The sequence below is a fragment of the Rosa chinensis genome, chromosome 6 (genome assembly GCF_002994745.2).
Source record: "Rosa chinensis cultivar Old Blush chromosome 6, RchiOBHm-V2, whole genome shotgun sequence".
Taxonomy (NCBI): Eukaryota; Viridiplantae; Streptophyta; class Magnoliopsida; order Rosales; family Rosaceae; genus Rosa; species Rosa chinensis.
The window spans coordinates 63,663,433-63,684,462 of record NC_037093.1 but is presented as its reverse complement, the minus strand read 5'-3'; the positions used below and the strand labels follow the sequence as shown (position 1 = coordinate 63,684,462).

The 21,030-nt window shown below is 37.5% G+C and overlaps 5 protein-coding genes across 8 annotated transcripts; 1 reads left to right on the top strand and 4 right to left on the bottom strand.

The window, feature by feature from the left end:
- Window positions 1-70: 70 nt before the first annotated feature.
- On the bottom strand, window positions 71-5,703 carry LOC112170377 (BTB/POZ domain-containing protein At2g30600). Of its 3 annotated transcripts, none has more exons than XM_040509543.1 (13): window positions 5,594-5,703; window positions 4,343-5,208; window positions 3,790-4,119; window positions 3,399-3,629; window positions 2,876-3,037; window positions 2,269-2,481; window positions 2,104-2,151; window positions 1,948-2,006; window positions 1,216-1,348; window positions 1,035-1,109; window positions 880-960; window positions 533-601; window positions 71-421 (listed from the first exon to the last, which is right to left on the bottom strand). In XM_040509543.1, the coding sequence occupies exons 2-13, from the start codon at window positions 5,123-5,125 to the stop codon at window positions 203-205; spliced, it is 2,403 nt and encodes an 800-aa protein (XP_040365477.1). In that variant the 5' UTR covers window positions 5,126-5,208; window positions 5,594-5,703; the 3' UTR covers window positions 71-202. The 3 variants fall into 3 exon arrangements, with proteins under 3 accessions (XP_040365477.1, XP_040365476.1, XP_024163407.1); XM_040509542.1 differs by lacking the exon at window positions 5,594-5,703 and adding an exon at window positions 5,351-5,501; XM_024307639.2 differs by lacking the exon at window positions 5,594-5,703 and having other exon boundaries at window positions 4,343-5,314.
- Window positions 5,704-7,551: 1,848 nt separating this feature from the next.
- LOC112170378 (U-box domain-containing protein 15) lies at window positions 7,552-9,870 on the top strand. The gene is made up of 4 exons (XM_024307641.2): window positions 7,552-7,866; window positions 7,972-8,085; window positions 8,193-8,615; window positions 8,713-9,870. Exons 1-4 carry the CDS (start codon window positions 7,552-7,554, stop codon window positions 9,763-9,765), a joined length of 1,905 nt encoding a protein of 634 aa, XP_024163409.1. The 3' UTR covers window positions 9,766-9,870.
- Window positions 9,871-10,015: 145 nt separating this feature from the next.
- LOC112170379 (ABC transporter E family member 2) lies at window positions 10,016-14,967 on the bottom strand. Of its 2 annotated transcripts, none has more exons than XM_024307642.2 (13): window positions 14,810-14,967; window positions 14,092-14,214; window positions 13,868-13,953; window positions 13,658-13,755; window positions 13,461-13,578; window positions 13,282-13,371; window positions 12,170-12,474; window positions 11,846-12,041; window positions 11,581-11,766; window positions 11,182-11,451; window positions 10,861-11,106; window positions 10,498-10,630; window positions 10,016-10,408 (listed from the first exon to the last, which is right to left on the bottom strand). In XM_024307642.2, exons 2-12 carry the CDS (start codon window positions 14,192-14,194, stop codon window positions 10,511-10,513), a joined length of 1,818 nt encoding a protein of 605 aa, XP_024163410.1. In that variant the 5' UTR covers window positions 14,195-14,214; window positions 14,810-14,967; the 3' UTR covers window positions 10,016-10,408; window positions 10,498-10,510. The 2 variants fall into 2 exon arrangements, with proteins under 2 accessions (XP_024163410.1, XP_040365478.1); XM_040509544.1 differs by having other exon boundaries at window positions 10,016-10,403.
- Window positions 14,968-15,409: 442 nt separating this feature from the next.
- On the bottom strand, window positions 15,410-19,018 carry LOC112170380 (F-box protein SKIP31). Its single transcript, XM_024307643.2, has 8 exons — window positions 18,858-19,018; window positions 18,444-18,745; window positions 18,236-18,311; window positions 17,960-18,070; window positions 16,465-16,639; window positions 16,235-16,353; window positions 15,877-15,937; window positions 15,410-15,768 (listed from the first exon to the last, which is right to left on the bottom strand). Exons 1-8 carry the CDS (start codon window positions 18,933-18,935, stop codon window positions 15,698-15,700), a joined length of 993 nt encoding a protein of 330 aa, XP_024163411.1. The 5' UTR covers window positions 18,936-19,018; the 3' UTR covers window positions 15,410-15,697.
- A 1,067-nt stretch (window positions 19,019-20,085) lies between these two features.
- On the bottom strand, window positions 20,086-20,852 carry LOC112172585. The gene is made up of 2 exons (XM_024309988.2): window positions 20,558-20,852; window positions 20,086-20,484 (listed from the first exon to the last, which is right to left on the bottom strand). Exons 1-2 carry the CDS (start codon window positions 20,759-20,761, stop codon window positions 20,278-20,280), a joined length of 411 nt encoding a protein of 136 aa, XP_024165756.1. The 5' UTR covers window positions 20,762-20,852; the 3' UTR covers window positions 20,086-20,277.
- Window positions 20,853-21,030: the final 178 nt, after the last annotated feature.

Sequence of the window (21,030 nt, the reverse complement as noted above, 5' to 3'; positions counted from 1 at the left end):
ATCAAATTATGGCAATGCTAAACTTATGTTTTGGATATAATGGGAATCAAAAGAAAATCTCATGGTATGGTGAACAACAAGTGAACAACTGAAGTTCCATTGATTTATTTGAACAGTTTTAACTATTACACGTATACATGTACATATATTATTTGGACAAATGGGAAGCAAGGTTCCCATCAGATTCGTAAGATGTTATAGATTAGTGGAAGTAGCCATAGAGTTCTAAAAAGCAAATGCAGAAATTCCAAGGGTTTGAAGCATCCATTGTAGGTCCAGTCAGAACAACCCTAAAGAATCTGAACGGAAGTAGAGCATTTGGTCCTGTAACCGGCCATGATGCGAACTGCCCCGGCTTGCATATTGTTTGGTCATTCTCGTGAACTCTCAGATTTGTCCACGTCTTCCCATCCAGAGATCCCTGGAATACATGGAAGTTAGATCCTCCATAAGAACCGCCAAAAGTGACACATGACAACAAAGTAAAATAAAAAATATGGCTTTATAAGGAGCACATTAAGGTGAGCTTTACCTGGAAATTCCAATATCTCATGTATGCTCTGGAGCCATCATGTCTCAAGGTGTAGTAGTTGCAAATCAGCTGTATAAACCAACATTCGTGCATCAGAATTTTGATTGAAACGTGATAAGCCTCCAACAAGAAACAATTACATCAGACAGGAAGGTAATCCTAATGATACTATGTTAAGCAGATTAATTTCAATGTCAACTCTTCGGAGTAGTCTTCCACAGGAGTGGAACAGTGTCATTTATCATATAATAATTTGATAATGCTTCTCTGATCGACAATAGCTTCTCTCTTTTTGCTTTTGTTATAACTTATATCTAATGTGGATGAATATGATGCAGATTAAATACCTGATGATCTGCACCAATGTCGACCATCCACCAGGTGTTATTCCGCCCATCTTCAATCTGTGGCCCAGCGAAGGATGTTCCCTGATGTGGCCAATGTTAAATTACTAGTAGAGAAGCTCACAGCTATACCTTATATAACATTTCAATTGCCATACCTGGTAAGATCTTGAGACCAAAACCTTGGGATCAGTGAACCTAGAAGGGGGACTGCTAGCTGTAATTGTAATTCTCTGAAACATGCAAATTTATAAAGGATGAGCAGCTGCATTAAAAGTCATTAATACTATGGAAAGCTATGCAAAGAAACAAGAAGCTGAAGAGAATTTAGAAATTTACCTTCGCCAGAACAGGATTAACCCACTGATGTTCTCCATATGATGTACCTGCAAAGTACAGGACTCCATTGCTGTCCCCATCACATATGTACTGGAGCTCCTTATAACTAGATCGCCTATGTTGGATTCTCAGGCTACAAAATATAATTTTGTTAATCAACTATATAAACAAGTGCTCAAAATTCACATTAACCAAGAATTCCTTTCAAATACATCAGGAATGGGAGTAAAGGGTTTGCAAAGATTAAACCACGCCAGAGTGCAATAAGCTATTCCAATAAATCCATTTGAGGATGTACCAAAAAACATGAAAAATTTCTAATCATAATGATTAGGACTTGCGTCAGCTTAAGCATTAGCGGTGGCTATGATTCCACCTGAGTCTTCTACCTCTTCCTCTCTTCCTTCACTAGAATATAAAATATACAGAAATTGAGTAAAAAGCAGATTTCTATATCAGTTAAATGGTTCCACCTTCAAAAATTCAAATCTTTTATTATTAAAATATAGGAAGAAGGAAAATATATAAATAGGAATAACACTTTAATCGTTGACTGCCTTATGTGCAAAGTTTTATATGTCCAAACTTTTGATTAAAAATCCTTACTCAATTAGGTAGAAGATTGGTTTTTCTGTATCCTCTCCTTTTCTCAGCAACCAAATAATCAATTTAGTTTGCGGGAATCCACTTATAGCAAACATCAGAAACTTGAACATGAAAAACAATGCTCACTTGTGCTCGTTTTCCGGTCTTGTCAATCCATGCTCGATATAATTGATGGCCTCCTTGACCTGTGATAACAGGACGAGAAGATAATTATTAGAAAAACAATTGAGAGTTGAGCTTCATTTATGCCGAAAAGTTGTGTGAAATTAATGATCAACTCACAAGGTTATTAAACATAGACATATGCCTGCTAATGTTGCTCTTCTGTAACTGCAAGATCATTATGAAAAATGTTTGTTAGACACAAAATTTCATTTCTTAAGTAGATGTATTCGCACATTAATTAAGAGTTTCTGATGCATCTCTATATCCAAAGTCTACGTATACCTTCTCAAGCAAGGACAAAGGCAGCAGCAAAAATCGAACAAGTGGTAGAAGGTCATTTACTGTCTGCAGCCTATCCCCAAAAAGAGCTTCTGCGGTTGAATATGTCATCATCTCATCCACCACCTCCCATCCACACACTTCCTTTGCTTTTGCACCCCACATTAAGATTGCATTGAGAACCTTCTCTTCAGATGTTACAGTCAAATCTGGATGCTGCAATAGCATACCTACTTTAAGAGAATACTTAATTTGAAAATGCAGAAGTACCAACTTCTAAATTTTCCCTCCAACTCCATCATAGGATCTTTTACTCAACTAGTTTTCGTCAATTATACAAAGGTATCAAACCAACCCTCATTTAGTTAAAGCTCAGTACATAGTAAAATAATAGTAGTTAAATAGCCAACAAGCACAATGTGAACCTCATTTTCCTCTAACAAAGCTGCTAAACATACGACTTCCATAGGGCATTATATTATTATGGCCGTTGTAAGATATGAGACCTCTCATATACGGACCCTTTTGTATACATGATGTGATACAGTTATCTTGACTTTTAAGATGTCCCTCAGTGTTAAAACAGGTGACTTGAATGGTGAGAGCTTACCTGAATGATATTTCTAAAGGTTGCATCATCTAACAAAACGAAGTCAATGCTTGCAGTTGTGCAATAGTCAAAGTGCATAGAAAAGTTCGTCTCACAAGTTTCTTCAATAAGTTGACATGAAGGAATTGATGAAATCACTTGAAGCATCAGACAGACCGAGTCCTGCAACAGAAGTCAACAGTCAGCTTCAAATGAAATCGTCCAATTACTTTGCCAAAAAGTCTGCTTCCTCGTCCATTAAACTTGTGGTTAATAGAAAAACTCTTGTTGAATGACCTTCTTCGACTAGAACTCCATCCCTGCATATAATGTGCACATGGAGAATATCAATATCTCTATAATTCATTATCATTAAAGGGATCTCTTGTTTTGTTTTCAGAAGTCCGAAACCGCAAGTCACTTCTCCGTTCTTTTATTCTAATCATGCAAGTTGCATACTGTAAAAAAATGACAAAACACAGGCATTGTTTGAAATAATATACATGGATTAAACTTTGCTGTAAGATAAGGAGTACCAAACTACCTCTGATAGGCATTCTAAAAGCATTTTGCAGCATTCCTGATGAAGAAGAGTGACTCCAAATTGATCAGCCAACAGAAAAAGTTGGAGTAACAAGGCACCAGAATCCATGGTAGCTTCTAAATTGAGTTCCCCACTATACATGAACTCAAGCAAAGCTTGAAACGCTTCTGGTGATATATCTCTCAAAAGAACCTCTGAGGAAATTGTTTCACACATTCCATTTGTGAACATCTGCACAATGCAACATCTTTCTCTTATTTTCATTCTAATGGGAGTTGAGAAAACAAAAAAGCAGGAACAGAAATAAACCCCAAGTGCCTATGTGACAGACATAAGGGCACATAGAACAGGAGGATATTTATGAAACAAACAAAAAAGTGCATATGCTAACCTTTGCAAATGGTAGACTCCATAAACTGAGAATAATTTTATGAGACTGGGCAATAAGGCCATGACCTTCAATATAGATGTTAACATCACTGTACTTGTTAGTTGCATGCAATTGCCTAAGCCTCAGGACATCGATGGGAACTCCAAACGGGAAGGCTGTCCAACACTGTGGCCTACTGCATGGGTATGATAATTCTACACATTTGCCCGAGTCAAACAGCTTTTTATTTAGCTTGAATCTTTCCATGGACTCCTCGCATTGCTTCACTAATGAAATCACTTCGAATTGTAAACCTAGAGCTCTCAAGGAACTAAGCTGCGATTCTGAAATCTATATCAAACAGCACGAAGAATAACATATTTAGCATACTAGGTTAAAGTGATGATTTTGGTATACAAACAAACCCATATGATGAGCATTTTATAGCAAGAATTACACATATTTTTACTGTATTGATATGTTCATGCAAATTGCTCTATACTTTTGAGATCTCAATAGTATTTCTTTCCCTATAAGAGCATACACAAGTATCTGAGATAAGAGGACGGTATACCTGGGTTCGACCTGTGTAAATATATTCAAGTAGAGCATGGAGAAGGGGATAAGTTATCCCCTTTAGCTGGAGAAGGTCTTCTGATGATATAGGGAAATTCCCAGATGCTGCCAAAATAGGCTTGTGAGCTGGTACATGCCTTTCTTCTGGACCAACAACGAAAAGAACATCAGATAGCTCCCAGCTCTCAAGAAAATTTTCAAGCCCCCATTTCTCATAACCGGTTCGTTCATCCTGCAACTCCTCTTCGCCAGCTTCCTCATGCATGTACTCCTTGCAATCCAAATTCTTCCACAAGGATATATGGTTTTGAGTTAAAGGTAATACACTGACATTCCTATACCCAACATGTTTATCCCAACTACTAAGGCCAACATAACGAACACTACAATTGGGATTTGAATCTAGCCACTGAAAGACAAGATTCTGAAAAGGGTATCTTCCCTTGCCAATACTGATCAAACCATCACAGATGCTGATCCAATAGCTCTGAAATGCAGAAGAAGAACAAAGACCGACACCCTCCACATCCACCACTGTTTTCCCATCCACCTCAATTTTCAACCGCCTATTCCTATGACTACCCAAAATAACAGTATAGTGAGGACAATTATCTTTCTTGTAATGATAGTGCTGACTTCCCACGTTCTCCCGGAACACCAGCGTGACATCATTGTGAGCAAACGCTTCAAAGGCCACGCAGCCCCTCCCAGCTTCCCGGAACTTCAAATCATTTCGCCAAGCGCACTCGAAAGGCGCCACCGTAAGGAACTTCTTCTCCATCGACGTCTCTCCTTTAATTCATTCAACACACCACTCGATCAATCTCCTGATGCACAACACCAACACCTTGCCGTTGCCTATATCTACAAATATGACAAAACCAAAAGCAAGTAAACAAAAGACAGGGCTACTCAAAACTCTATGGAAATCAGTGAACCCAAATATGCAAACTTTTAAATGCAATCAATGACAGACTTTAGCCAGAAATTGCTACAAGACGACAACCCTCAACTTGGAAACAAATATCTGAAGCCACTAAACAATGAATCACAGGTCGCTCTCCACATTCTTATCCAACTTCACCATCAATACAACAAAATATCTATAATCAAAACGTCATTCAAGGCTAGAAAAAAAAAAAAACGACAAATGAATGCCATGACTTTCGTGGCGGATAATAACAACAACAAACAAATCAACACCAAGCTGCAAATCAAATTCCAGATAATACCGCACTCAGAAATTCACCGATAATGGAAAGTTTTCGACTTTCGTGGCACCTGTTTGAAGATTCATGGGTCCATCTCGGTTGGGGATTTGAGCCTGACCACAAGAACACAGATATTTTAAACAAGTGGGAAGGCAAACAAATTTGATCGGTAAACTGAGCTTTCAAGAACTTTGATGCCCATTAAAAAATTTGTAAATTGTGGTATATATCCACAAATATTACTACATTTCTACTTTGGGGTTAATGAAATTTACTATAATTAATTTTGTTATAAAATTAAAAAAAATGACAGAAGATCAATTTTAGTGGGAAAGGGGTCCACGCTCATCAGCAGAGGAATATTATAGTGGATAAAGAAATTGCACTAAGTTTTCCTTTTAAGAATGAAATTGAATTGATTTAAGATTAGTTTGGGATTGCTGTAATTTAAAAAAAAAAATTGGTTATGCTGTGTTGTGAGAATAATCGGCTATAAATTAAAATAGTTTCATGTTTTGTAAAAACTATTTTTAAAAGTGTTGTCAGTACATAAAATAACTGCAGAGCGTGTTTTGATCTACAACAGCTTCTAAAAGTAACCTCTGGGCTGCTTTTAAAATCTGTTGCCAGTGACCTATAACTTTTAATTAAAGCTGTTTTTTATTTATTTATCAAACACAATAAAATCTAAAATTTTGAACAAAAGCTTATTTTTTTAAAAGCGAAGCAATCCCAAACGGTGCCTGAGCATTTTCATTTGTGGTGTTTGGAATGATTCAAGACTTGAGATTAGAAAATGGTTTGAGAGAATTAATTTGTTAATTATTTTTCAATAATGTCAAATCAAATTAAATATGGAAGATTAAAATTGAATGAGTGGAGATAAGAATTATTAATTGATCAGATTTTATGAGGGGCTAAACAAGTAAATTTTCAATTCCATTGAATGAAGGAGTTGAAATACTACACCCTAGATGATATTTCTATTCCGCCTCTTTTATGAAATTGAACTCTGGTCAACTCATTTATTTTACTTTCTTTTCCAGACTTATGATCACGACAATTTAATGGAATGGGAAACTATTTCACTTTCCATATTTGATTTCCTAGCTAACAAACGGGCCTTAGTGTTTTGCATGTAAAAATTTAGAAATTACACTTCTTTTTAAGTTTTACTTATTAAGTTAGACAAATTTAGTGATTTGACTGTTCTACTAAAGACTCGATATTATCTCATTTAAAATTCATTTATAAACTCAATATCTGAAATATAAACAACTATGCTAAAGTGGTAAACAAGTACATAGAGATTCCAGACAACGAGCTATGTAATTTTGTGAAATTGGCTTAGATGCACTAATTCGTATATAACAAAAAATTTACTTGTATATTAATATATCAAAATATGTAAGTATATATATATATATATATATATATATATAAATGTTATGTTTATACTTTATAATGAGATGTTATGAAGATAAATGTTAGCAGTGAGTATATATCTACTAATTTGATTCAAAATTTGTAATTTTTAAATTAAAAGGATAAAAAGGAAAAAAATCATAAACTCCAAAGCAATTTTTTTTTTTTTTTTTTCTGATATGAATTTAGGATCACCATTCTCAACTTTGTTCATTCGGTCACACTAGTTAGTTGAGCTAAGCTTCCTGGTCACGGAATTTTTGACCTTGCAATTTACAGAAAGCCCCAAAAGTAGAAGTTTGTTGGTTAGAAATTAACCGACTTTCAAATAGGTATATCTATTTTAGGCGCTCTCACAGACCCGAAAAGCCCGCCAAATTTCTTGGTCTCACACACCACTTGGAATCCTTGCAAATCATCGTTAGGGTTTCGATTCCATTTCTCCGATCCCTCAAATTGCCGTCAACGAGACCAAAACCCTAGCTGCCTTACTCGTACATTGAATCTGTACACAACTAGACTTTTTTGTGGCGGTAAAATCGACATATATGGGCGAAGAAGATCCAGGTCGATGGTGATGGATGGAGAGAGAGAGGGATGTGAAGGTGAAGGATGTGGAGAGGAAACGGCGGAGGGTTTGATTCAATCGTTGGAGAGCGTGATTCAATCGGCGGCTCGATTAGGAGAGTACCGGAGGACGCAGAGAAAAGAATGTTACAACCTTCTGAGGCGTATGAAGCTTTTGTTGCCGCTTTTCGAAGAGGTACGAGAGCTCGAAGGCCCGGTTCCGGAGAGCGTTGTTGTTTGGATGGTGGATCTGAAGAAGGTTCTTGTCATGGCCAAGAAATTGCTCAAGTTTTGTCACGAGGACAGCAAAATTTATCTGGTATGTATATATATTCGAATTTCAAACTATGTACAATGTATTTTGGGACGATTTTATATATATCTTTTTTCATTTTTAATGATTTTGGTTTTTGGATAATTTCAGGCAATTGAAAGTGACGCAGTCATGGTTAGATTTCATGCGGTTCATGACAAACTCACTCTGGCTTTGGATAGTGTGCCTGATGAGCTTGGTATCTCAGACGAAATCCGAGAACAGGTCTGTCGTTAGAAAATACATATAGATCCAGATATTCGCTCGACATGAAATAATTAGCAATTCTGTTGATCCTCATGTAATGTAACTAAGCTTTTGTTTCGGTCCAGATTGACCTCATGGTGAGGCAACTTAAACGAGCAAGGAAGCGAACAGATACACAAGATATAGAACTTGCAATGGATATAATGGTGGTTTTGGAGAAAAAAGATGACAGAAATGCTGATAGTGCCATAATAGAAAGGCTGGCGCAAAAGCTAGAGCTGCATACAGTTGAGGACCTGAAAATAGAAACAATTGCTGTAAGGAACCTTGTTAAAGAAAGAGGAGGGATTAGTGCAGAAACTTCTCAGCAAGTCATCGATCTTCTTAACAAATTCAGACTACTTGCAGGAATGGAAGTAACCAATGTTGTCGATGAACCTGTTGTGCCGAAAATGCTCAAGTGCCCATCTTTGGTGATCCCTCATGAGTTTCTTTGTCCAATCACACTGGAAGTAATGATTGATCCTGTGATTGTCGCGAGTGGACAGGTGATTTTACATGTGCCAAATGAAACTGATTCTTCTAATACTACATCACACTAGAAACTAATCTTATTCTTTTTTCGGGTTTGTCCATCTTCTGAAGACATATGACAGAGAAAGCATACAAAAGTGGTTCGACTCCAATCATGCGACATGTCCAAAAACGAGGGTAACTCTGCCTCACCTGTCAGTAGCGCCAAACTATGCTCTCAAAAATCTAATCCAGCAGTGGTGCGAGAAGAACAAGTTCAAGCTTCCAGTAAAGGAACCTTCCCAGGACCAGGAAAGCTCCTCCTCCGAGCACAAAGAGGAGATCACAACCCTGGTTGAAAAGCTATCGTCCTGTCAATTAGAAGTGCAAAGGAAGGCTGCCATGAAAATTCGTTTGCTCTCAAAAGAGAATCCCGAGAACAGAATTTTGATTGCGCGAAGTGGAGGAATCCCACCCTTAGTGCAACTTCTTTCCTATCCGGACTCTAAAATTCAACAGCATGCAGTGACAGCTCTACTAAACCTATCAATTGATGAAACAAACAAGAAGCTCATAACCAGGGAAGAGGCCATTCCAGCTATTATAGAAGTCTTGAAGACTGGAAGCACAGAAGCTAGAGAGAACTCTGCAGCAGCTTTGTTTAGCTTATCGATGCTTGATGAGAACAAAGTAAAAATAGGATTATCAGACGGCATTCCACCATTAGTAGATTTATTGCAAAATGGGACAATTAGAGGTAAAAAAGATGCTGCAACTGCATTGTTCAACTTATCTTTGAACCAAGCAAACAAGGCAAGGGCCATCAGTGCTGGCATTGTACCGCCTCTACTCAAGGTACTCAAGGACAGAAACTTGGGAATGGTGGATGAGTCTCTCTCCATCTTCTTGCTTCTTGCATCACACCCAGATGGACGGCAAGAGATTGGACAGCTCTCATTCATCGAGACTCTTGTTGACTTTATTCGAGAAGGAACCCCCAAGAACAAGGAATGTGCAACATCAGTACTTCTCGAGTTGGGGTCAAACAATTCATCTTTCTTACTCGCCTCACTTCAGTATGGAGTATATGAGCATTTGGTTGAGATCACAAAGAGTGGAACCAATAGAGCTCAAAGAAAGGCAAAAGCACTCCTACAACTCATAAGCAAATGTGAACATATTTAAATATATTTTTGTTCTTTTTCTGCTTCTTTTCCTTTTCCCTCCTTTGTACATGATTTTATTGGATCCTTGGGTTACATGAGGTGTGTAACAAAAAAGTTCATTTTACAGGCCTTTCTTTTCTGTTCAAAAATATCAAGTTCTAGCGTTACAATCAATCCGGAAATGGAACAAAAAGGATCTTGATTTTTCTTGAAAATCAACCAAAAATGTACAGTTGAACCGCATTACAACCGCGAGCAGGGTGAGGATGTCCATCTCCCAACATGTGTATTTATTTAATTTATAAAGGCAGCATCGATGCATAAACTCAGAAAACACAAATGTTGAAAGAATCTATAAAAGAACTCATTCTTGGAGAAAAACTCCACTCCTCAAATAACATACGGACTCAAATATAGTTGATGTTAAGAGAAACCATTGTACATTTAGATTCTTGCCTCATGGCAATAACCAAAACTGGATAACTGCAAGCACACTACAAGGCATAACTCAAGTAGCAACATGGAACGGCCTGGAAACTAATCCACGTAGGAAAGCAAGCATCACCTCTTCAGCAGGCAAAGGACTGATCGTCTGTCAACATGTCGGAGGCCTCAGCCAAGATCCCTTTAGAGTCTGTATAATGCCCTCTGAATTTGCTAAACTGCAAAGTACAATTCCAATTAACAAAGAGATTCCATGAAGACGTGAAATCTAAGCAATGATATAATTTGTAGCGATGAAAAAGCATACCGTATTGATTATATCAATCATCCAGGTAATAGTAGGAACCAGCATTCTTTTGTTCTCTGTCCTTTGTTGAGTTCATTTTGTTGATCCTTGGACGAAAGTTTGTTGGGTCACGTCTAAATGTGATATCCAGATGCTGCATCAACCAAAAAAAAAAAAATTCAATAAAAAGATACTTGTGGAGACAGCACTTCAAATTTTTTTTTAACCCATTTTAAAATTAATTTGAGAGTGGTAGTACAAATAGCATGAGTTAGCAGAAAGTTTTGACTATGCATAAACAATTAACAGAATCAAAACTAAATTCATATCATCGCTAGTTACACTCATTAGAAGGGTCAAAAATAAAGTTGTCCGAACACTTACAGATAAAAAGAGGTTCATCCCAGTCAACAATGACTGCGGACAATTTGCAGTACAATCAATCGATGGCTTCCCTTCATAGACAATAACTCTATCTGCCAAGTACGTAGCCATGATAAAGTCGTGTTCAACCACAAATGCAGTTTTCTTGGCATGCAGGATAAACCTCTTTATGACTTTTGAAGCAACAATACGCTGCTCAGAATCCAGATATGCACTTGGTTCATCGATCAGATAAATGTCTGCTGGCTGCATTAAGTAAACAGATAAATATATTAAGAACTGAAAAGTGACCGCTGGTTAACGTTAATAACAATCGTTTACCTTTCCAAGGCACAAACATAATGCAACCCTTTGCAACTCTCCACCAGAGAGATTTACAACTTCTTGATCCATTAGTTGCTCAATAAGAAGAGGCTTCATCACATCTGACATGAACTGGGGATGAGTATACGAATCACGTATTTTTGAATGCAACAAGTGTCTGACAGTGTTCTGAAACTTTGGACTGATCTTCTGCGGCTTGTAAGAGACATTAAATTCAGGTATTTCCACATCTGAATTTTCTACATTATCAGGTTTCAATAAACCAGCCTGCAAAATGGATGAATACCCATACTCAATGTATCAAAATAAAAATACACTCACAAACAAAAAGACAAAAAAAGAGGAGAGAAAACATCTCAAGATACAAAGTGATTTGTGATGGAAAAAGAAAAATACCAGCATACGGATAAATGTTGTTTTCCCTGTTCCATTCTCACCGAGCATCACAATAATCTGCGAATCAGTAAATTCACCCTCCATCACACGAAGCCTGAAGTTTCCCTGTGTTTTACTCATTGTTGGGTATTTATATCGTGCATATGTTTCAATTTCCTCAGCAGTTTCCTGTGGAGTCTCAGCAACCTAGAAAAGGCAACAAAGTAAATCACATAGTACTAATATGTGAAAGAGCATTTCATGGGAAAAAAAATTGTAGCCTTGCCTTAAAGGTCAGTGATTCATCTCGAAACCTCAGATTTTCAGTAGGAACAAATCCAGCCAAGAAGATGTTGATTCCTTCTCTAACTGAGAAGGGAAGGGTTACAACTCCATATGCACCCGGTTTTCCATATAAACAGCAAATGAAGTCCGATAAGTAATCCAGGACACTCAAATCGTGCTCCACAACAATTACATAGCTGAACAACACAAAGACATATACCCATTACCCAAACGTTCTGGAACATAAATTTCTGGAATATAAGAGAGGGAATTTCCCATTATTGGGCAAAGGAAATCGAGGACACAAGATAGATTAACGACAAACCTATTAGGCCTGAGCAATGATCGTACAACTTGGGCAGCTTTGAGCCTTTGTTTGACATCAAGATAACTTGAAGGCTCATCAAACATATATATCTCTGCACTCTGTATGGCAACAACAGCAATAGCAAATCTTTGAAGTTCCCCACCTGATAAATCCCCTACATTACGATCAATAACCTGGTTCAGCTCAAGGTCATGACACAGTTCTTCCTTGACACCCCTCTCATCTTTCTGGTTGAGCACCTCCCCTACATTTCCATGAACTGCTTTTGGAATGTGATCTACATACTGGGGCTTTATAATGGCCTGTGAAATAAAAAGGAAACTATATAAGTATGGAATTAGGATAAGATAAATATTATATTTAGCACCAAAACTGTATCCATGATGACAAAAGAAAGCAGAAATGCATGCATTCAAATAGAATGGTAGACAAAATAAGCCAGCTTCTCCTAAAATGAGAGGACATGGGCCTAGGCGAGGATATCAGCTCGGCCAGGCCAGGCTCAGTGCCAATACTTTCAGTATTAAAATAGATGACCGTTCTGATTTCTTTAACCTGTTAAACTAGGAGTGCTTATCAGTCTGATCGCATAGGTTTATCAGTCTGGTTCAATTACCAAATAGAGTTGGTTTTGTAATTTTAATAGTCAGTTCATTGTTTATTTTCATTGACCACAGTGAAATTGTATAGCAAAACACACCTGGTTCAACAACTTGCCATTCTGAAATACCTTTAGGTAATTATGAGACCAATGTGTTCCATATTGGAAATCAAGTCAACCTCAACCCTACAGCAATGTTTACTAGTGCTAGCTTAATTTCGAAATGGACTAAGAAAGCATAACCAGAGAGTTGGGGACTGAAACAAACCATATGGCCTAACTAGTTTCCTAGGTACTTGAGTGAGAGTATAAATCCACATCAGCGAAACAACAAATGAAAGGAAAATAAAAAAGAGAACAAAACATATGACCAACAGTCAACAAACCACAACTGGTCAAGACATACATTATGTAAGGTGAGATGTATTAAGAATTGAAACGGACAAAGTCTTATTAAGTCATATCCAATCCCGTAAGAGAAGTTACCAGCATCAAAGTCAAAAGGTACCTTCAAATTGTCTTCCAAAATACGGGTAAAATAATTCTGCAACTCAGATCCACGAAAGTAGGTCAAGATTTCCTGCCAATCCGGAGGATTCTGGAAAAGAATGATAAAGATTAAGAAACAAAAATGCCAAAGTGATATCTGTATCAGAGAAGGGAAAAATTGAAAATAAGGAGTGTTACATTGAAACGGCCTAAATTTGGCTTCAGTTTTCCAGCCAAAACTTTGAGGGCAGTTGACTTCCCAATTCCATTAGTTCCAACCAAACCAAGGACTTGACCTGGCCTTGGGACTGGTAACCTGAAATTGTAATCGCTTCCATCTCAAAACAACCAAAACCAAAAGTTACGCTTTCCCAAAAATGTGCTATGGTACTAACCTGTGTAACTTGAAAGTGTTAGCCCCATAACGATGGGTGGTATCTTTGTCCAAATCCTTTGGCAAGTTAATAATCTGAATTGCCTCAAACGGGCATTTCTGCATCAAAACAAGAGATAGAGTCACAGACAGACAAGGGAAAAAAAACACCTTTAAACACACAATAGAGTAGAGAACAACAAGAAAAGTTATAGAAACACTTCTTACGGACCTTAACACATATACCACACCCAATGCACAACTCTTCTGAGATAAAAGCAATTTTGGATGCAGTAGTAACCTCAATACATAGTTTCCCTGCAGATTGATCGATCAGGTGAGACAATAAAAACAGCTTATAAATAAGTTTGTGTTCAACAAAAGATAATTTGATCCAATAATTGCATGAGTATACAAATATAGGGACACAAATACAAATTGCCACATTAAGTTTACCAGTCTTGACGACAGGACAGCTCTTCTTGCATTCCTGGCGACACTTCTTGGGCTTGCATCTATCAGAGCTCACAATAGCTATACGGGTTAACCGGTCCGACATCTCTTATTTTTCTTTATCCACTGTCAATTGATATACACAGACAGAGCAAAACATCAGAATTACAGCTAGAAGGGCCTCTCTTTCTTTCTGTATATTTGGTATTTAACACTAAACACACTTTTAACTTCCACTCTCTCTCCTTCAGATGGATTTAAGGAGGTGATCATCGGTTCAAAACAGTTGAATTTTAACAAAACTGAATCAAAGTTGGTCTTGTTAACTCTGCAATCCAATCCAACCTTACAACAGAGACAATTTCTGACAGAATTAATGGATTCGTAAATCATTGTATATGAAATCCTAATCTTCGAATATACATCTGGCAAAAATTGATACTTTTTCAGGTAAACTAGTAAATGGATATAGAACTAAACTAAATCCATTACATCTCCAAAAGAATTTCGCACAATTTCACAGAAAATCTGAAATTTCACAGAAAGACAGAATTGATCCATATTGAGATGAGATGCTTCCTGGTCGATTTTTCAGTTCATACCAACAACAATCAATCCGGTGAAAAAAAAAAAAAATCACATACGCACACAAAAAGATATGTGCTTTCGATAATCGAGGAATCCACGAGTAAAGTAGTAATAGAATGAGGGAGAAATATACCCAGTAAAACGAAGCCGATGGAAGCTCAGAGATTGAGAACAAGAAGGAGCTGAGACTCTAAAGGCGTGTGGCGTAGCAGAGTCGAACACAGGAGGGTTTGGTTGTCCTTTTTAGAATATTAGGGTTTCAGCAAGTAAAGACGAGAGGGACAGATGCGGCGCGTGAGCTTAGACACTTAAACTTTGTTTTAACTTTTAACTACACACGTACATATTTTACTGCCCTTATATATATATATATTTTTACAGTAAATACAGAAACTTTTATATAGTAAATGTATCTGTAAATTGAGAGATCTTATTTTAGTTTATTTTTCTCACAGTGATTGGGTGTCACGGTAAATATTCTCTACTGGCTTTTTCCATTTTTGAGACTATTAATAGTAATTTCTTTAGTTTAGGTTGAGCATTCATTTAGTGATTCAGATAATTTTTTTTTTTTCCATAATGAGATTTTTCCCCTCAACATAGGTATATGAGTTAATTACATAAATTCAGTTTGGTTCTCGACTCTTAACCTGACATCGATAAGACCAGAATCCCATTTTGACATCGGTTTCCAGGACTGAACCCTTTCTAAGTACAAATATAAGCACTTGAATTTTGAATAAATAAAATTTATTGCCTATAAGTGCCATATATATCGCATACAATGCTAAGAACCAGCAAGAGCAGCACTGATAATATTTTAACAACAACAATAATAGTACACTCCCCTCATCTACTATAAGAGTCGATTCCAGGAAAAGAAGAGGAAAAAAATCTACTCTAAGAGGTCATTTTAAGCATACAGAGCTGGGGATCAACTTAAGATGAGTAATATAAATAGTACAGACGGCATTTGTTCTAGATACGCCGAACATCACCAAGATGGGAGACCTTGATCTCTTCACAAAAACCTCCAAGTAGCTTCCAGCTCTTTCTCATCCGCACAGTTATATCCCAACAAATAAGCTCGCGCTGCCACAACAAATAACAGCACAATGAGTTTTGCACACCACAATCAAACACAGTGGTTGATAATCAACATTCAACTTCTCAAAGTAACAAATAAGGCAACTGAATTACCAAAGCGGCCGGATCCCATGAATGGTTCTGGCTCATCTGTCGGGTCTTCCTGTTGCTGTTCCTGAAAGATTTGTCAATGAAATGATCAAGTTACATATATACAAATCAACATACATGAGTAACTACTCGCCCATTCAGCAACCTATTGCATTTACCAATACTACAAGAAACAAGAAAAGGATGTGGGCAAACAGCGAGTGATCATAGTTTTCATGTTCCCATGGTTGATAAGGTGCCTTAATAATCGTATCTAATTATTTGTATAATTCAATATATCATGAGGACAAATGAGGTGCTACTTTATGAAGACTTTCAGTATGACAATTAAAATTGCAAGGTAGAGGAGATTTCCACTCACTGCATCTGACTCCACTTCTTGTGGTGACAGTACATTATCAAAGCAATGACCAGATATTCTACAGACCCAAAGCATATTAGCGGGATCCATAACAGCTTCTCTGCAAAACTCATCACATACTGAAGAGGAAAACAGAAAATAAAACTGGATGAGATCCAAAATCCATCATAAATTCCTAGATATATGCATCAAGATACAAAGTGCATGAAGTCATTAAGAGTATCTCCTACCATGAACCTGCCCAGTCTTCTCGCAAACAAACACATCTCCAACTTGGTAGTAAGTACACTTTTCACCGGAACAAGTATGATCAGTTACCACCTTATCAGTCAGGCCTTTACTTCTTTTCCAGATAGACACTTGATCAGCTACTGTCTTGTCAAGAATTAACCCATCATCTTTCGCCTTCACATGAAAAAAAGCAAACCAACAGATAAAGTTTAAAAGATTCTTCTTATAAATGTTTGCTTTATAAAAACGAATAATGTTATTAAGAGATAGAATAAAAAAAGAGTAAAAAACCAGGTGTCTATCAGAAATAGGCAAACAAAATCCCACAAGGTGGGAAAACAAACAGAGACCTGCAAAACCCTTAACACACAAGGAACATGAATAAAATGCCTAGACATAGAAGCCCAACGAGACATATACTTGATTCTGTCACATACTAAAGACACTTCTTTGTCATCAATAATTGCTCTATATCTTTCCAACCATACCACCCACAAAGAGGCCAAAACAGCACAGTTCCACAGAGTATTAGCCCTCTTGTCGGCACCTCTCTAGAGTCCAAATTCCCTGAGCAATGAATAGCAGTCGCTAGGAGCATCCCAGTCCAAACCAAAGACCCTGACCAATCTGTTCCAAATCCAAGTTATGAAAAAGCAGTGCAATGAAACTTGGTCAAAAGATTCAGCCATTGTTTTGGATTTGGAGAGTGTACACCAATGAATAAATAATGAAGAGTGGGGCATTCATTTTGAAAGTATCAGAAAAGTATTGATCTTTCCATGAGCCAACAGCCAAGCAAAAAAATGAGTTCTTGCACATAAAAGAGGGACCAAAGAATTCAAATTATTAAGCAAAGAAAGGGCTTGCAAGAAAAAACCCCATTTTTCGTATATAGACACTCTCTTCATCAGGACAGGTGAGATGCATGGCAACATTACTAATGCAAATCAGCAAATCAGAAGATTAAGTAACCTCCTAATCACATTTCTTCTAGAAGTAAAATTCCAATAAAATATGTAAATAACAACCTGGGAAGAAGAGAATGACATTAAGGATAGATGGACGCAGGCCTGTATAAATTAGAAATGGGCTATGAAATTCAAGTATCACCTACCCAGACACCCTCCCAAAAACAAAATCTAGCCCACTCCCCCTCTGTGGAACAGGGGGAAAAAATAAGGATGACTCTGGGAAATTCAGACCAAAACAAGAAATTGTGATATAAATTTTAAAGGGCATGAAAGGGAACCATTAGAACATGGGAGTCCAACCATTTCCATGCAGTCCCTACTCCACTTCTAGTAACAGACCACCGCAATAAATCTTGCTCAAGGGGGAACAGCCACAACCATTATGCAGAAGGTTTATACACCCATAAAAGTAAACTTATATAGTGGATGAATAGGAATAACAGCATGCTCTTCTCTAATCTCACATGAAAAGACAGCTTCACAAATATAAGAAGTAATTTGAGACTGAAGTAATTCCAATTACCTGTGAAGGAAGAGGTGCTTGGCTTCTTTTGGCAGCTTGCATTTGGACATAGTACTGCTTGAACTCAACCGGGCAATTTCTACCAAGATCCACCATGTCCTCTTCATCACGCTGCAAAAGAAAAGAGTTTACTTATAGGCTAGTATCGTTTATCTAGGTTTCTTCTATAATCATGTACAACTATGAAAACTTCAGTATTCCTAGTCCAATATAAGTGCTTCAAAATTGACAATGATAATTTGCAGCAATTACTACAACTGATAGAGAAAGAAGCACCTCAATGTAAAGCTTTTTCCAAGGACATTCCCGCAACTTTCTGGTAGGGGGCAAAAGACCCCATCGCATACGATACCTGCACACATATTAGCACATTATTCGAAAATTTGAAAACATCTAACATGGGAAAAGCAACAAGCTTTGGTGGCGAAAACATCAAAAAATGGAAGAACTTTCTACAGAGAGACTAAGAGAGTTAGTTACTCACAAGCGTTGCCACAAGGATTCATCAGAAGCTGCATGATTCAGAAATCTACAGGCGAGTGAACAAGCAATGAGATCCTCAGAAGATAGGAACTTGAGGATGTGACGGAACAGCTCAGGTGGGATTTTGCTCAAAATCCCAGTCTCAATTCTCATGAGCTGGTTGTTACTGACAATGGCGGTCGAAGAAGATGAAGAGCAGCTTGCTTTATCCTCTTCTTTGCTTTTCTGATTCTCTGCCTTATCCTCGGTCATATGCATTCTCTTAGGGTTGGGCTCCTTTATCATCAAATCTTCCTCCTCCTCCTAAAACGCAACCAAACCAATCAAAACGCAAATTCAAGACAAATTGAAACCCTAAAGATCGGAATTTGAAATTGAACAAATCGAAAATTGAGAGAAAGATGAAGGAGATGACCTGATCGGAGACCTCGGAGAGCACCTCCGTTTCAAGGAATTGAGCCAAACTCTCGTCCTCGTCCTCTGATATCGTCATGCCGGTGGCCGGAGATTGAAAAACCAAAGCAAATTTCAATCGGAGAATGGGCGGTGCATCCGATTCTCTGCGGATTATCAAATCTATCTTGGCACGTGTAATTACTGTTGTTGATCATGTGCACGTGTGGATGTGACGGAGTAGTTTTTTTTTTTTTTCCTCGTCTTTTTCTTCTACAATAACAATATACAATATGACAAGAACATAATAACTAAATTTCATAAAAAATTACATAATTTTCAATAATAAGAAGAGCCTCATCTAATCACTAAACACTAACAAAGTGACTCGGAGATTTTCACGGTACGAATTTTTTGGGCTACATTCTGTTGCATTTGTATAAGGTGCTCTGGCTCCCGTCACACCTTATAGTAGCATCTCCTCGAACATTATCTGTGAGCAGAGGATTCATTTATACCAGCTCAGTCCAAGGAGAGAAGGAGAAACCCAAAAGAGAGTGCGAAGCCTTGGCAGTAAAATCTGGATTTTCCAGATGTGAAGTTGTTAACTTCGTTGTTTCCAGTTTCGTTATCTGCAGCCAAAATCGGACATTGCAATAAGGGGATTATGAACTAAGTGACCAAAATTTCGTTGAACTTGATGTAGTCTCGTAGCGTTTGTTGGCCATTGCAATAGGGAACCAAACGCTTGCATAGCTGCAGCTTAGTTCATAATCCCTGTGTCTCTTCTTGTTTTGTATTATGCATCTATTACTTATGTACTTAGCAGGTAGGTTCAGCTGAGGCATTTCCATTTATACCACTGGGCAACAAAATTGATATAGATAGCCGAAACAGTATGTACATACATAAAATATGTAGAGGCTGAGGCGTTTCATCATCGTTTTTATGTCCCCCTGTTATATGTTCTGATTGGAAAAAATAATAAAGGCATGAAGATGAGCCTCACATTGAGTTCCAAACCTCACAAAAAAAAAAAAAAATATATATATATATATATATAGAGAAATTTTAAAATTTTTGTGCACTTGTAATTAGTTTAGACGGGTTTCCGATCCTGGATCCGCCCCTGCTTATGTTCGCATCTAATATAAGTTCTTGATTTCCTTTATTGATAAACACGGCAAATTTATGAACAAAGATGGTTACAAACGTACTGCTAGTATGAGATAGTGTTCAGAAAAACAGAATTACATGAGAAGCTCCAAATAATCATAATCAGATTAGCCACATAATTGTCCAACAATCAATTCAGCAACATCAACACCATGAAACAAATCCCATGGCTCGAAATAAGAACATCAAAGTATTCAACATGCACATTTTAAAGTAGGACAATTATTTAAACACTCTTTAAGATCAGGATATCATATCCTGCTGCTTTACTTTTTACTGGCCTTCCCAGTTATTTTCTTGGATTTGTTAGCCTCGATCTGCCCAAAAGTGGCTGTTGCATCGGTGCTTTTGATAGTGGAATAGGTGAATTCCGGTGAGAGCAATCTGGTGACCTCCGGCAACCCAACTCTGTCTTTGCCGTGCAATAATGTCTTCAAGTTCTGCTCCCAATTCCGGTCCTTGATTCCAGGGCTCTAAATAACATAACCCAATTAACCATAAATCGCTGGTCTGTAATTCCAAGAATTATAGTAGCAAAAGCATTACCTGATTGTTGTGGAGTCTGATGAACTTGGAAATTAAGAGAGCAGTCGGAGATCGAGATCGGTCAGAAGGGTCAGGGATGCCGAGGAATTTGCAGACCTCCGGAGAGCAAGCCTTGACCTTCAGTTTTGATTCCGTGACGGAGAGAGCGGCGGCAGCCGCCGTCAGAGACCCTCCTCTTATCCTGTGAGCGCTAGCAACAGCCATCTTGATTAAACCCCGAGTTAAACCCTACAGCATATAACTGACTTTGGTTACTTCCCATTTCCTACTAGGCTGGACTACCGCGCTGGGCTGCCGAACTGGACACTGAAAAAAAATATATATATCTTTTGGTTTTCTCTTTTTACTTTTTCTTCCTAGTTAATTACATTTTACTTCTCTTTAATTTTTAAACATCTTGCTGAAACCAGTTGTATAGATATTAGGAAATTATGTAATTTAACCATGAAACTGACTTCACTTAAAAGTTAAAA

What these genes read in the sequence shown, in the direction of transcription:
- LOC112170377 (XM_040509543.1), bottom strand. Translation starts at nt 5,125, where the DNA reads ATGGAGAAGAAGTTCCTTACGGTGGCGCCTTTCGAGTGCGCTTGGCGA. An exon ending in TTTACACAGGTCGAACCCAG is followed by an intron (nt 4,120 to 4,342) that starts GTATACCGTCCT and finishes TGTTTGATATAG; the next exon opens with ATTTCAGAATCGCAGCTTAG. An exon ending in CTTTGTCCTTGCTTGAGAAG is followed by an intron (nt 2,152 to 2,268) that starts GTATACGTAGAC and finishes ATGATCTTGCAG; the next exon opens with TTACAGAAGAGCAACATTAG.
- LOC112170378 (XM_024307641.2), top strand. Translation starts at nt 7,552, where the DNA reads ATGGTGATGGATGGAGAGAGAGAGGGATGTGAAGGTGAAGGATGTGGA. An exon ending in CAGACGAAATCCGAGAACAG is followed by an intron (nt 8,086 to 8,192) that starts GTCTGTCGTTAG and finishes GTTTCGGTCCAG; the next exon opens with ATTGACCTCATGGTGAGGCA. An exon ending in TGATTGTCGCGAGTGGACAG is followed by an intron (nt 8,616 to 8,712) that starts GTGATTTTACAT and finishes CATCTTCTGAAG; the next exon opens with ACATATGACAGAGAAAGCAT.
- LOC112170379 (XM_024307642.2), bottom strand. Translation starts at nt 14,194, where the DNA reads ATGTCGGACCGGTTAACCCGTATAGCTATTGTGAGCTCTGATAGATGC. An exon ending in AACACTTTCAAGTTACACAG is followed by an intron (nt 13,579 to 13,657) that starts GTTAGTACCATA and finishes TTACAATTTCAG; the next exon opens with GTTACCAGTCCCAAGGCCAG. An exon ending in TCATTGCTCAGGCCTAATAG is followed by an intron (nt 12,042 to 12,169) that starts GTTTGTCGTTAA and finishes TGTGTTGTTCAG; the next exon opens with CTATGTAATTGTTGTGGAGC.
- LOC112170380 (XM_024307643.2), bottom strand. Translation starts at nt 18,935, where the DNA reads ATGACGATATCAGAGGACGAGGACGAGAGTTTGGCTCAATTCCTTGAA. An exon ending in AAGAAGTGGAGTCAGATGCA is followed by an intron (nt 15,938 to 16,234) that starts GTGAGTGGAAAT and finishes CAAATCTTTCAG; the next exon opens with GAACAGCAACAGGAAGACCC. An exon ending in CATGGGATCCGGCCGCTTTG is followed by an intron (nt 15,769 to 15,876) that starts GTAATTCAGTTG and finishes TTGTTGTGGCAG; the next exon opens with CGCGAGCTTATTTGTTGGGA.
- LOC112172585 (XM_024309988.2), bottom strand. Translation starts at nt 20,761, where the DNA reads ATGGCTGTTGCTAGCGCTCACAGGATAAGAGGAGGGTCTCTGACGGCG. An exon ending in TCAGACTCCACAACAATCAG is followed by an intron (nt 20,485 to 20,557) that starts GTAATGCTTTTG and finishes TATGTTATTTAG; the next exon opens with AGCCCTGGAATCAAGGACCG.